Genomic DNA, 14,735 nt, shown 5'->3' on the forward strand with positions numbered 1-14,735 from the left:
TAGAGAATATCCCTTTACCTCATTACATTCCAAATTTACCCACTGTGGGCACAGTGGTGAATCCAAATCTAGTTTCCAATACAATAAATTACGAATATTATTTGCCCAATAATAAAATCTAAAATTAGGTAAAGCTAAACCACCATCTTTTTTTGATTTTTGTAATTGCTTTTTACTTAACCTAGGGTTTTTATTTTGCCACACAAATGAGGAAATTTTTGAATCAATGTTATCAAAAAAAGATTTAGGAATAAAAACTGGTAGGGCTTGAAATAAATATAAAAATTTTGGTAAAATCATCATTTTAATAGCATTAATCCGACCAATTAATGATAAAAACAAAGGAGACCATCTTGTAGTAAGTTGATGAATTTGATGAAGCATAGGTAAAAAATTCAGTCTAAATAAATCTTTATATTTCTTGGTAATTTTTATACCTAGATAGGTGAAGTTATCAGTAACAACTTTAAATGGTATCCTATCAGTCAATAAAGTTTGTGCATTTAAAGGAAATAATTCACTCTTATCTAAATTTAGTTTATAACCAGAAAAAGTACCAAATTGAACCAACAAGGATAAAATAGCAGGAATAGACCCATCAGGGTCAGAAATATATAACAGCAAATCATCAGCATAAAGAGATAATTTATATAACTTCTCATTACGGGTAATACCAAAAATATTAGGAGATTCACGAATAGCAATAGCTAAAGGTTCTAATGCAATATTAAATAATAAAGGACTTAAAGGACAGCCTTGTCTAGTACCACGAGATAATTGAAAAAAAGAGGATCTGTGGTTATTCGTAAAAACAGAAGCAACAGGTTTATGATATATTAATTTAATCCATGATATAAAGTTAGGACTAAAATTAAAATTTCTCAATGTATTAAATAAATATATCCATTCAACTCTATCAAAAGCTTTTTCAGCATCTAATGAAATAACACATTCTGGGATTGTGGGTGGTGAAGTATGAATTATATTAATCAATTTTCTAACATTAAAAAAGGAATACCGATTCCTCATAAAACCAGTTTGATCTTCTGAAATAATCTGAGACAGTACTTTTTCTAATCTAATAGCTAAAATTTTTGTAAGAATCTTAGAATCTACATTTAATAGTGATATAGGGCGATAAGATGTACATAAAGTAGGATCTTTATCTTTTTTAAGAATTAGAGAAATATTAGCTTCATAAAAAGATTGAGGTAATCTCTTCTTAGCAAACGCATCATTAAAAATTTCACATAACCAAGGAGAAAGCAAAGAAGAAAAAATTTTTAAAAATTCTACTATATAACCATCAGGACCAGGAGCTTTCCCTGAGTTCATTGATGAAATAGCCTCTCCTATTTCCACCATAGAAATAGGAGCATCTAACAGACTATGGTCTTCATCAGTCAGTTTAGGAATATTCAAATTGTTAAAAAAATTATCTATCATGGACTGGTCACCATCAAATTCTGAATGATATAAAGATTTATAAAAATCTTGAAAGGTATTATTAATTTCTTTATGATCAGTAGTTAAATTACCGTCTGATTTGCGAATTTTAATAATTTGTCGCTTAGTCGAGATAGCCTTTAATTGATTAGCTAACAGTTTACCAGTATGGTCACTATGAATATAAAATTGAGCCCTGGTCCTAATTAATTGATTTTCAATTGAAGAAGATAATAGTAAACTATGTTCCATTTGAAGCTCAACTCTCTTCTTATAAAGTTCTTTGGTAGGAGTCACGGAATAAATCTTATCAATTTCCTTGATTTTATCCACCAATAAAGCAATATCTAAATATCTTTGTTTTCTTTTACCAGCAGAATATGAGATAATTTGACCACGAATAAAAGCCTTAAAAGAGTCCCAAAGTATTCCTCTGTCGATTTCTTCAGTACAGTTTGTAGAAAAGAACAAGTCAATTTGCTGTTTTATATAAGTAATAAATTCTGGGTCTTGAAGCAAAGTAGCGTTAAGTCTCCAAGATCTGGTGTTATTGGAATAGTCCGAAATCTTAATAGATTTCTTAATAGATCAAAGTTCTTATTGGCACTGTTTTGCTAGCTATTAAAATGAATACCTCTATATATAAAATTCAGTGTACACATGTTGTTGTCACTGGGCAAGAATTGCATCACAAGTTTTTTGTGCACGCTGGTCATTACAAATTAGAGGGGACTTATTTGCACCTTATCGTTCACCTGTACTGCACTTCTGTAGCTGTTTTACTTTATCCTGCATTCCGTTATTGTCTTACCTTGTTCTACCTCCATGCGCTGTGTAGTGACTTGATCTATATTAACAGTATGCAGGGCAAGCTTTTCATTGTATCTCAGTGCATTTGAAAACAATAAACCAATTCCAATTACACCTTAAAAACAGGAGGCAAGATCTGAGCTCAGGATCAAATTAGTGTTTTGACAGCAACAATACCTCCTGTGCTACATACATGCTTAAAAGCTTATTTTGTTTTATATTATATCTTGGGGATTTATATCTGTAGTTTGTATTTGATTTTCAGGAAGTTATTTTCTTAAATGCATTAAATATGAATGCTTGCATTTCCTGATGGTTCTGATATCACGTTCTCTGTGTCAATGAAAATAAGTATTGTAGAAATTTACAACTTTTAGCTGGTTAATTCTGTTGCTTACAATATTACCAGTTAGTAATCAAATGTCTAGCTAAGCTTAACCCTTCTGTCCTTCATCTTCTGCATATTCATGTGCCTATTTTAAGAGCCTCTTAAACAGCTCTATCATATTTTTCTCCACTACACATCTTGTTTCAATTTATCCCCTTTCACCATATATACATGATGTCTAGTATTAAATTGAAGTGATTGCTAAGTCTGAAGAGATTTACTCATTTACATTGCAGAGGGCAGCATTTGCTCATTTTCCAGAACTACATGATTTTGCCTTGTCTAATGTCGCAGCAGTTGATACTCGAGAATCTCTTGTGAAGCAATTTGGGTCACTTAGGTAGGTGATTTTTAAATTCTTGATTTGTTTGCAACTGCTTCTGCACAACTGAGTTCAAATGATATTGAATAGCATTTGAGATACAAAAACAGATTTAACTGTTGAATGGATGGGACCTATTTGGGTAAGGTCAAAATTGACGTGGTGGTAAGCTGTTAATGTATTTATCTGGTTGATAATTCAGCAAACACATTTGGAGAGAACACAAAAGGACATGAAAATCCACGAAATGTTGAGTGTAGGAAGTGAACACCAGGTCAGGCCCACCAGGCTTCTTTCTAGACCATAATTTCCACTCTATCATAGTCAACAGAGCTTTTGAACATGTCTTGTCTTTTATCCAGTGCATCTATTCTCATCCCTTCTCCTACATGAAGCAAGAACAGTGTTCCCTGAGTCTTCACTTTCCACATCGTCAGTTTCAGCACTCAACCAATCTTCTTTAGTAATTTCTGACAGATCCAACAAGATTCCCCCATAATATACTTCTTCCCTCCTCATCCAACATTCCCTTTACAATTCCATGGGTAACTCTTCTATCTCCTCCAACCATTCCAGGTCTTGTGTGATTTTTCCATACAATTGCAAGAGGTCCATATCTCTTCTTTGTATGTCCCTTCTCATTATCCAGAGAACCAATATCCTCACAGTATGATTTGCTTGCTCTTTGAACCTGGTGTACTGTATACTGTACAATACTCCATTATGTGTTCTCCTCTTCACAGAACGTGCACATGCATTTGGTCTGCTGGAGCCTCCAGTTGCCAGTCACTTCCTCCATCCCACTCCCACTCTGATCGATCTGTCTGTAGTCCACTGCACTGTTAGAACAAGGCACAAAGTAATCTGGAAAAGCAGCATATTATCTGTCACCCATTTCCTGCTCTTTCGCCTAGCCCAGAGGTCGGCAACCTGCGGCTCCGGAGCCACGTGCGGCTCTTTGATCTCTGTGATGCGGCTCCCCGTGGTTTGTTAGCTTTTGAAATGTAATTCGAAATTTGAAGATTATGGTGATCTTGTACAATCTGAAAACTTTGCGGAGACACCGTTTCCTGGCACATCCGAACCGGCTCACAATTAGCCACCGTTCCGGCTAAGGGAGATAGCCTACGGGGGTTTGTGAGTACGTGTCTTTTGGAGCATCCGCGGCCACGGGGACGGGTTGAGGGAGGCTTTAAAGCAAGGCTGTTTAGTTCGAATAAAGTTACCTTTGACTGCAGTCTTTATTTTAGCGCTGCGTGTAGCACACCGCTACAACGTGTTTTTTTATCGCTATTAATATACATCACCACTGCCAATGCCTGACACCTGCCAGTGCGCGCTTTCTTTTAATTCTTCGATCCAAGGTAGGCTACCTACCGAGTAACCTTCAACCCAACGTCTTTTTTTCGGAGTTCAAAATGTTTTTGTTGCATGCAGAAATGTAATTTCGTTTTCTCTGCAGGAGTTCATCAATTTCATAAATGCAACACATTATAGTTTGTTTATACATAGCATAAAGGCAAAAAAAACCCGTTGTATGCAGTGTTATTTCATTTTGTGGCTCCCAGTGTTTTCTTTTCTGTGGGAAATGGGTCCATATTGGCTCTTTCAGTGGTAAACGTTGCCGACCCCTGGCCTAGCCACCTTCCCCTGCTCTCTCTGAAAGCAAAGTTCCACGTTGTGATCTCTGCCCATTTCAGCTGATATTTCCAGGTCAGCTAGTGTCAACTTCATTCTTTCTTGTATGTTTTATTCTTGTGCAAACATGGCTTGTGTGAAGATCTCTACACAGATATAAAATACATTATTCATGTTTCCCAATTACAGTCCCAACACACTCCACAGAGTGGCATCATACCTTTGTCTTTTGCCAACCCTGCCTGAGGAAGTGGATACATGTTATGAAAAGGATTTTCTCTTGGAGATGTTGGTCAGTATTTCAGTGATGAGAATATTAATCAACATGATATTGGAACATGATTTAAATGCAGCAAATTGTTCACTTAAAGTTGTTTCTTTTTAATAGGTGTCCCGACATGAACGACGAACATCTCAAATCCAACAATTAAATGAAATGCCCCTTTATCCCACAGAAAAAATTATTTGGGATGAAAATATTGTTCCAACAGAATATTACTCTGGTGAAGGTATGATGAATCATGCACTTGTGGAGTTTTTTATTTCTTATTCACTGCTGGGTTCCGTTTAGGTTGAAAATCCATGCCCTACAGGAAAAATATTACTCTCTGAGCTTCACACAAGCAAAGAATTTCATTGTACCCTAGTGTATATGACAAACTAATCTGATCTGATTTGACCATATGTTTTTGTTATGCCAGGCTGCCTTGCATTACCAAAGCTGAATTTACAGTTCTTGACTCTACATGACTATCTGCTGAGGAATTTTAATCTCTTCCGTTTGGAATCTACATATGAAATTAGGCAGGATGTAGAGGATGCAATTAGCAGACTTAAACCATGGTGGGTATTAATGTTCCTGTATTTAAATGCATTTTCCCTCCAAGTCAGTTTCTGACAGTTGTTGGATCTGCTGTAAACTATTAAGACTGGTTGAAAACGTTTTATTTGAATTCTTCAGATTGCTTTCCCTTTTAAGTGTCCTTGTATATCTGTTCAAGATGTCAAATTAATATTTGTAAAATAGCTAACTGTTATACAGAGGGAATGATTCCCTCACTAATGGTTCCCACAGCTCACAGGTGTTACATTACTCAACCCACACCACAGTGCATGTTACTCTACCCTCTACAGTTCTACAATAATTGGGGAGTTACCCAGACAAGTCTGAACCACAGTGGGTCAGAATCACATTGCTGCTTTGCATTAGTGTTAGATACACTGTTTAGTCCCCTCCATGGTGGGAGCAATATCAATTCCTATTCACTGTCATAGATGGGATGTGTGATCCTTTCCTCAGAAGCAATTGTAGAATCTAGTCGATTCTGCAGTGTGAGTGAGTTTTGCTGCCCAGTCTACTCCACAAGGGCTGGGAAATTGCACGTCTGAGTCTGTTCCATAGTTGATGAAGCTACATTGCTGACTTCACTTCACAATGGGAGGAAGTTACATCGTCCAGTATCTGCTGTGCAGCTGACAGCATTGAACTGCACAGTTTACCTCAGAGTCAAAATAAGAGCAGTTTCACTTTTGAGCTTAAGTAGAAGAAGTCTGCATTTTCTCTGTACTCACGAGCCTTGTGCAAAATTAATTTAATTACTATTTTACTAATTTGTCATTTTTTTATCTGATAAATTCAGATTTTTTTTCCTACCACTGCTCTTCGCTTGAAGGCACCATGACATCTACCCTGTTATTTTTTTCACCTTTTCAAAATCTGCTTCCCACTTTGTTCCTCAATGTCTCTGTTGAGGGAGGTGGGAGTCTATAGAAAGCTCCCAATAGAGTTCATTGCTGTCTTCATTTTTCTAACTTTCACCCACACTGAGTCAGTGGATGATCCCTCCAGAATGTCTTCTCTCCTGTAGCTATCCCTCATTAGTAATGCCACGCCCTCACCTCTTTTACTTTCCTTCCTGTCCCCTTTGAAACATCTAAACCCCGGATCATCCAGCAGCCATTCCTGCCTTTGTAACAGCCTCGTCTCTGAAATGGCCATAGTATCATAGTTCCATGTATTGATCCATGCTTAAAGTTCATCACCCTGATATTTCTTGCATTAAAATAGACACATCCAGCCCATCCACCTGATTGCAGTTTTGCTCTATCGACTGCCTACCTTCCTATGATATAATGTTCTATGTTCTTCCAGTATTTATGGCCAATTTAAACTAGCAACTTCCATTGAGATGTACTGTTTTTTCAGAAACATCTTGATGCCCCTCCTGGGAATACAATGTTGAAAAATGAGTTCAAATCTTTCACTTTTATTATTAAATTTTAATATATACTTTTACACAATTTAACATGTGGATCAGAATAACTTCTTTACCTTAATTTGGTGTCCACTGATGCAAAGCAATTTGTAATGTTAAACAAACAAGAAAATCTGCAGATGCTGAAAATCCAAGCAACACGCACAGAGTGGTGGAGGAACTCAGCAGGCCAGGCAACATCTAAGAGTCCTGATGAAGGAGCTCGGCCCAAAATATTGACTGTTTACTTTTTTCCATAGATGCTACCTGGCCTGCTGGGTTCTCCCAGCATTTTGTTAGAATTTCAAAACATCTAAAATACTCTATGAGAATGTTTCAGTCCGTGTCCTGAATTTAGTATCTGAATATATTTATTAATATTGCAGGCAAGGAGAGTATGGAGGTGTTGTCTTTGGTGGCTGGGCTCGAATGGCACAACCTATCGTCACATTCTCCATCGTAGAAGTGTCGAAACCCAACATCGGTGAGAACTGGCCAGCCAGAGTCCGGGCAGATGTAACCATCAACTTGAATGTTCGATATGAAATCAAAGGGGAATGGGAAGGTAATTCCAAGGGCTTATTTTCCAGCAGATATATGGAATATTGTTTCCTGTTTTGCAGGGGATATGTACAAGTATTCCCAGATTAAAATGGGATAGAAATAATGAATCAGAAGGCAATTCCAGACATTTTTTTTTATAAACAGTAAATTACTCAGAGGAAGTCAAGAGATGAATGAATCTGAATTTTGGTTTTGCTGAATGGAGCAAAGACTAATTACTGATGTGTTTATTGATAAATTTCTGAATTATTTTTGGGTTAACACATATTAATAAAATATTATGGTAAACAGTAAATCTTTAGGCAGATGCAGTGACTGTGTTTGAGTACCATGTGATATATGTGTTTTCTTTATTTCTGGATTTATGTGTTGTATTTTTCAATCTGCAGCCCTTCGCAAGCATGATGTCTGTTTCCTTATAACTGTCCGCCCAGTCTTGGCTTATGGCACAAAATTTGACCGAAAACAACCATTTGTCGAGCAAACTGGACTTGTGTATGTGCGTGGTTGTGAAATTCAAGGCATGCTAGATGAGAAAGGGCGGGTCATTGAAGAAGGTACAGATTTGTGCTTTTGTTTGCAGAACAGCATGAGATATTTTTTAAATGAGCATTTCCAGCATGTATCTAGTATAGCATGTTTATTACTGTTTTATTTTAGTTGGCAGTGAGGGATCCCAGTTCTTGGAAGCGAGGGATCCCAGTTCAAACCTCAGTCTGGGACTGTAGCAGAGAACTTATTTTAATAGTTCGGTTCCAAGGGAACGCTACTGTGTGGAGGTGCTGTCTTTTGATTAGATTCTATTTCAAGGCTTCAATCACATTTCCAATATGACTGAATGATCACCATTTTTGTTGAAATTTTCTTCACAAAAGTGGTGACCGTGCCTACCTTAATAATAAGAGCAGAGTGGCTATTCTGTAAAAGCACAATATTCGTGTAAAGTGCATTAAGATGTAAAATTTGTGGATGTGAAACTTGATACTGAATTAGTTGTTATCCACTTGAATTTTTCATGCCTCAAATATATTCTTATGTTTCCAATGTAACTTGGATTATTATGTTTTTGTCACAGGTCCTGAACCTAAACCAAAGCTGAAGGGAGATTCCCGAACCTACAGAGTATGGCTGGATCCCAACCAATATCAGCAGGATATGACTTTTTCAGTTCAGAATGGGGCAGAAGATGTTTATGAAACCTTCAACATTATCATGAGAAGAAAACCTAAAGAAAATAACTTCAAGGTGAGTTTAGTTGAATCTGTCAAAATCTAGTATTCTATAGCACAGACGAAGACCTTTAGAACAATTAAGCAAATTAGGAAACTTATATCATCATGATGGTTTCTGCTTCCAAGATTATGTGAAAGAAAATGTGTAAAAACTCACACTCTTTCTAAGCAGGAATAATATTACAGAAGGAAATTCCGAGAATTAGAATTCATTTTTACCACTTGACATTGAATTCAGTTTAAAAAATCTGGACAGAGAACATCATTGTCTTCAAAACTTGGCGAATTTACACATTTTATAGAGAACACACCGTTGCAAGAAAAAGTTTGTGAACCTTTGCAATTACCTGGTTTTCTGCATTAATTACATAAAATGTGGTCTGATCTTCATCTAAGTCACAATAATGGACAAACACAATCTGCCTAAACTAATAAAACATGAACAATTGTACTTCTCGTCAATACTGAGTACACCATATAAACAATCACAGTCTAATTTCGAAAAAATTATATGAACCTCTGGAGTAATGCCTTCTACAAAAGCTATTTGAAGTCATATGTTCAAAGAGTTGAGATTGGAGGTGTGGGTTGTAGAGGTGCCCTGCTCTTTAAAAGAGACACACAAAGTCAGGTTACTGACAGAAACTGCGCTTCTCAAAGATCTATCTCAATGTGCACCATGCCTTGATCAAAACAACTTTCAGAGGATCTTAGAAGAAGAACTGTAGAGATGCATGAAGTAGTAAAAGGCTACAAAAGCATTTTTAAAGACCTGAGCATTCGTCAGCCCTCAGTATGTGAAATTGTCTCCAAATGGAGTGGGCATCCTGCAAAGATCATAAAGTAACCCAGTTACAGCAGAAGATCTATAGGAATCTTTAGAACTTATTAAAGTCTCTGTTCATGTGTCCACTATATGAAAAGCACTCAACAAGAATGGTGTTCATGGAAGGACACCGTGGAGAAAACCACTGCTCTCCAAAAAAAAAAATGCTGCATATCTCAAATTTGCAAAGACCAAGTGTATGTTTCACAACACTTCTGGGACAATATTCTGTGGACAGATGAGACTAAAGTTGAACTTTTTGCCAGAAATGCACATTATGTTTGGAGGGAAAAGGACACTGCACACCAAAACCAAAATCTCTTAACCTAGAAACATGGTGGAAAGAGTGTGATGGTTTGGAACTGCTTTGCTGCCTCAGGGTCTGAGCAGCTTAAGGAAGCAATGAATTCAAAATTGTATTAAGACATTTTGTAGGAGAATGTCAGGGTAGCTGTCTGTCACCTGAAACTTAATAGAAGTTGGATAATGTAACAAGACAATGATTAGAAACACAGGAATAAATCAACAACAGAATGGTTTAAAAAGAAAAAAAATTCATGTTTTGAAATGGCCAAGTCAGAGTCTAGATCTTAACCTAATTGAGATTCTGTGGCATGACCTGAAGAGGGCTGTTCATGCAAGGTACCCCAGAAATACTGATGAACTGAAACAGTTTTGTATGGAGGAATGGTCTAAAATTCCTCCAAGCAGATGTGCAGGACTGATCAATAGTTACCAAAAACGTTTGAAGTTATTGCTGTACAAGGGGGTCACACTGGTTACTGAAAGCAAAGGTTCACATTTTTTCCAACAAATACATGTAATAATGGATAAATTTTCACAATAAATAAATGAACAAGTATTGCAAACACACAGAAATCTGCAGATACTGGAAATTCAAGCAACACACACAAAATGCTGGTGGAACTCAGCCGGCCAGGCAGCATCTATAGGAAGAAGCACTGTCGACGTTTCGGGCCGAGACTCTTCATCAGGACTCATCCCGAAATGTCGACAGTGCTTCTTCTTATAGATGCTGCCATGCCTGCAGAGTTCCACCAGCATTTTGTGAATGAACAAGTATAATGTTTTCTGTGTTTTTTATTTAATTGGGTTTTCTTCATCTAGTTTTGGGACTTTTATGAAGATCTGATCACACTTTAGGTAATATTTATGCAGAAATAGAGAAAATTCTACAGTGTTCACATACTTTCTAGCACCACTGTACATTCCTGTGATTGTTTTTCTCATATGTGACTTTAGTGTAAAATCCGTATGTATGTTTCTCAAATGGCAAGTGAGCCATTTAATTATATATTGCCAGTGGTCCTAGAGAGTTCTGCAAGAAAGAGTGTGTTCTTTGTAATTACCAGATGGGGGGATGATGAACTTTGTCTTGCTTAGATGTTGTACAACTTCCTGCTTGAAAATGAAACAAAAAATAACTATCTTGGAGCATCACATGTTTGTCAACATAAGAGATATAAGCATTTCTCAATCACTTGGTCTCTAACTTCTCTTTTGCCACTGAAGTTCGTTGGTACTTTATCACATGTTGATGACTACTTTTAAGAATACTGCTTAATTTCTGAACTTGCATCATAGAGAGCAGTTGGTTCCAGTTAAGACCTATTTCACTGGAGTGGTTGCAATTTTTCAAAACTGGTAACCATGCTTCCCATCACCCAGAAAGAAGAATGTAACCCTCTACACTCAGAGCAGGAGGGATCAACAAGAAATTGAGGTTCAGAATAAAAGGGCAGAAGAAAACTCAACTGAAGTCACAAAGCTTTTGTCATTTAAAGCTTCTTCATTTCAAAAATCACTTGTGGTCTCCAGAGTAAATTAATGTAATCGTTGTTAGCAAGGTATAACTTTGATTAATTGAATATAAAATTTAAAAATGACATGTATTCCTTCAGAACAAAACGTAGATTTTTGTGTTTTATTTAGTTAACTTATTTAAGACAGAACTAACTAACATTTTCATAATACTTAATGGTGAGTTTATGTATTGTGTCATTGTAGACCCCCAATACCCAGCTCAAGCCACCTAACTGTCTCACAGTCTAGACCTTGGCCTTGGCCGTATTCTATTGTGCTGGCTCTAGCTGGACATTGTATTTGCAGTCAAGATCCCTTGCTCCTATGTCTGCCTAATAAGTAAGCCAGATATCAGGTGGTCAGGATTTCTAAATAATTGGATGCTAGAATATCTGAGTTTTACTTTGTATGTCTTTATACCTCCATTTGGGCAACATTTCTGCAGCTACCTATCTAATTATGCACCCTGTTTGAATTTCAGTCCTCAGTCTCCTTAAAATACACAATTTCTGGTATTTGCAGTTTTTGACTTTGTCTTCTTGAATTCGAGCACTTAAATATAGACTTAAATGATGATAGATAATTGGATTAGCAGATCTGGCTAAACCACATAAAGTGCTTTTTGGGATCCAGCATCTTTAGGACTGCAAAATCTCTGTTTTTCAACTTGCAAGTTATCTCATTCCATCACATTGTTCTCTCTCCTGCATCTCTAGTTTCAGTACTAACTATGAAGAACTCATGGGTACATCATTGCACCTAAGGACTCTCAGCAACTGCCTTTGCTGTTTTTCAAGCCAGTTAGGCAAAATTTTGTAAGGCTTATCTCTGTCCTTGCTCTGAACTTGCATCTTTCCCAACGTATCTCATCAAGCTCATGTTGACCACAAGGCTTGTGACCTACTGTGGAACTGAATCAGACTGATCCTGACATTTGTGTTGTACTTAAATGTGAAATGAGTTTCAAGTCATTTATCCATGTTGTCATTTGGACTGCCTGCTTCTGAATATGCCTCAGTTCATCCACTTCTTTTATCCTTCATATCGTCATTGCTTATAGATTTGACTTCCACTGCAATTTGGCTGACCTCCATTGGCATCCAACTAAGTAGTAGTCTTGTCCTTATTTCCAGTTCCCTCATGGTATTGCATCTCCTTTGAGCCCAACAACTTTTCAAAATGAATGCTCCCATCCTTGATTTTAATCACTTAAGTAAATGCCTGGATGTCCAAATTAACATTGCAGTGTGTGCTATTCATCATGATTAGTTGATTAGACATTTTACTGAGTGTATATTACAAACAGCAGAAGTCTCTGCAGAACACCATGAGTCACACAACTCCAGTCAGAATAAATACCATTGACCACTCCACCCTGTCTTTTACAGGAAGTCAACTCTGAATTCAAACAGTCAATTCCCTATGGATCCCTTGCACTTTAATTTTCTAGATGAGCCTCCCATAAGGGATTTAGCAAATGCTTTACAAAATTCTTTGTAGACAACATTCATAGCTCCACCTTCATCTTTTACCTATGCCACCTTTTCAAAAATTTTAATCAAGTTGTTAGGTTGCGTTCAAGAAAACAATGAAATGGCACGCTGCTGTCTGACAGTGTTTTCAGATTTCTCCGGTTACCCCGTCCACACTGATCTGCCCAAGCAGCGTTTTCAAAAATACACACTTTGGAGAGCGTTTCTGAAAAGCTCTGTTTTGGGGGACAAAAACACCGTTTTAGTGTGGATGGAGGGAAAAACGAAGAGAAAAAGCTTTGGTTACGGATTTATCCAGTGTAGTGTGGACATAGCCTAAGTTGTTTAGACACAGGAGGAGTTCATTCAGTCTGTTGGGTATTCTAATCTTGCTTGGTGCCTTTGACCAAATGTCATCTACTTTGTCTCTTGTAGCTCCCAATGTGCCACTCACCATCTGCTTATTATTCCTATAATTATGGATGATTTTTGGGCTCCATTTTATGTTAACTTCCATTCTATTCTCATATTCTCTGCCTGTTCACTTTCCCTGTAAACTAACTACATTTAGCCTGGTTTTTCTTGAAGATTTCACCTGATCATATTCACGGTTTCCATTGTCATCAAAGGAGTTACGACTTTTGTTCCATTTTCTCTCATAAATAATTAGACCCCAAAACTTGTAAAATTTAAAGAAGAGCTCAGTGTTTATTATAGTAATAATATTCTCTGGAATTACCACATTATTTATGGATGTCGTAAGTATAACGCTATGCTTTCCCGCTTATTCATGTTAAATCAATGGTTAGGTCTTAACTTTAAGCAAGTATTTCCTTTGTATTTCATGTGGTTGCTTTTGATTGGAGTGACTTTGTAAAAAAAATTATTTAATTTCCAGGCAGTGCTTGAGACTATCCGGCACCTAATGAACACAGAGTGTGTCGTTCCTGACTGGCTTCATGACATTATCCTTGGATATGGAGATCCAGGAAGTGCTCATTATTCTAAAATGCCAAATCAGATTGCCTCGCTGGACTTTAATGACACCTTCTTCTCAATGGATCACCTGAAAGCTAGTTTTCCTGGGTGTACAATTAAATCAACAGTAGAAGGCTCTGCTCTGCAGAAACCTCCTTTCAGGTAAAAGAATAGTTTAATATGTTTTGTACAGAGTTCTTTTGCAAATATAAATACTAAAATCTCCAGGGTTTTCTCTAATTATCAGTATTTTGTTGTGGTCTTGCCATATCAGCTTGCAGGAGTTATGCATCATTAAAGCATAATGCAGAATAATTATCCAGTAAGTGAAATATGTTATAATCTTTTAAGGCAAAATATGAATATTTTTCTCCTCTGAAAATTCAGGATCACATTCTCAGTGCACACTGGTAAAGGGACAAAACGAAAAGGAGAGAGTGCGGGTGACGAGACAGAAGAGAATCAGACACTTACTGTTGAACCTCATGTAATTCCAAATAGAGGACCTTATCCCTACAATCAACCCAAGAGGTAAAGGCCATGTAATTTCCAGTCCTTTAGCTAATTTAGCTAATTTGATAGCTTCATTGAGCTCTTTTTATTACTAAACTTGCTGCTAGACTTGTTCATTAATTCTCGTTTGCATTTACATAAATGGGTGCCATTACCCTGTCTCAGCTCCTCATTTCCCTGTCTCTGTTCTTTATCTCCATGCCCATACCTTTGTCTATTTCCCCCTAAATACCTGCTCAGTTTGATCTTTTAAAGCTTTGTTGTACTGATCCAACTCTTCTGCCCTAAGTAAGTTGTATCAACTCCAAATATGAAAATACTGTTTGTAAATTTTCCCCTTTTGTTATAATTAATCTGAAAATGTCATCAGTGGGTGGGGGAGTCATTTCCTTTCAAAAATTTTGCACAATTTTCAACATCCAAATTGTTTCATCTTTTTCTCTTCTCTCCAAAAAGAAAAATCTAAA

General features: G+C 36.8%; 1 protein-coding gene across 3 annotated transcripts in view; it reads left to right on the plus strand.

Annotated features, from left to right (window-relative positions):
- Positions 1–14,735, plus strand: part of aqr (aquarius intron-binding spliceosomal factor) — an 87,733-nt gene that overhangs the window by 40,690 nt on the left and 32,308 nt on the right. For 2 of the 3 annotated variants that reach the window (XM_059955896.1, XM_059955906.1), the window contains exons 14-22: positions 2,881–2,984; positions 4,794–4,896; positions 4,993–5,113; positions 5,306–5,447; positions 7,246–7,424; positions 7,813–7,980; positions 8,499–8,668; positions 13,676–13,917; positions 14,143–14,286. In XM_059955896.1, the coding sequence (XP_059811879.1) occupies positions 2,881–2,984; positions 4,794–4,896; positions 4,993–5,113; positions 5,306–5,447; positions 7,246–7,424; positions 7,813–7,980; positions 8,499–8,668; positions 13,676–13,917; positions 14,143–14,286 (1,373 nt within the window). The remainder of the gene's footprint in view (positions 1–2,880; positions 2,985–4,793; positions 4,897–4,992; positions 5,114–5,305; positions 5,448–7,245; positions 7,425–7,812; positions 7,981–8,498; positions 8,669–13,675; positions 13,918–14,142; positions 14,287–14,735) is intronic. The other variant, XM_059955915.1, reaches the window with a different exon arrangement.

This window comes from Hypanus sabinus, chromosome 2, assembly GCF_030144855.1.
Source record: "Hypanus sabinus isolate sHypSab1 chromosome 2, sHypSab1.hap1, whole genome shotgun sequence".
Taxonomy (NCBI): Eukaryota; Metazoa; Chordata; class Chondrichthyes; order Myliobatiformes; family Dasyatidae; genus Hypanus; species Hypanus sabinus.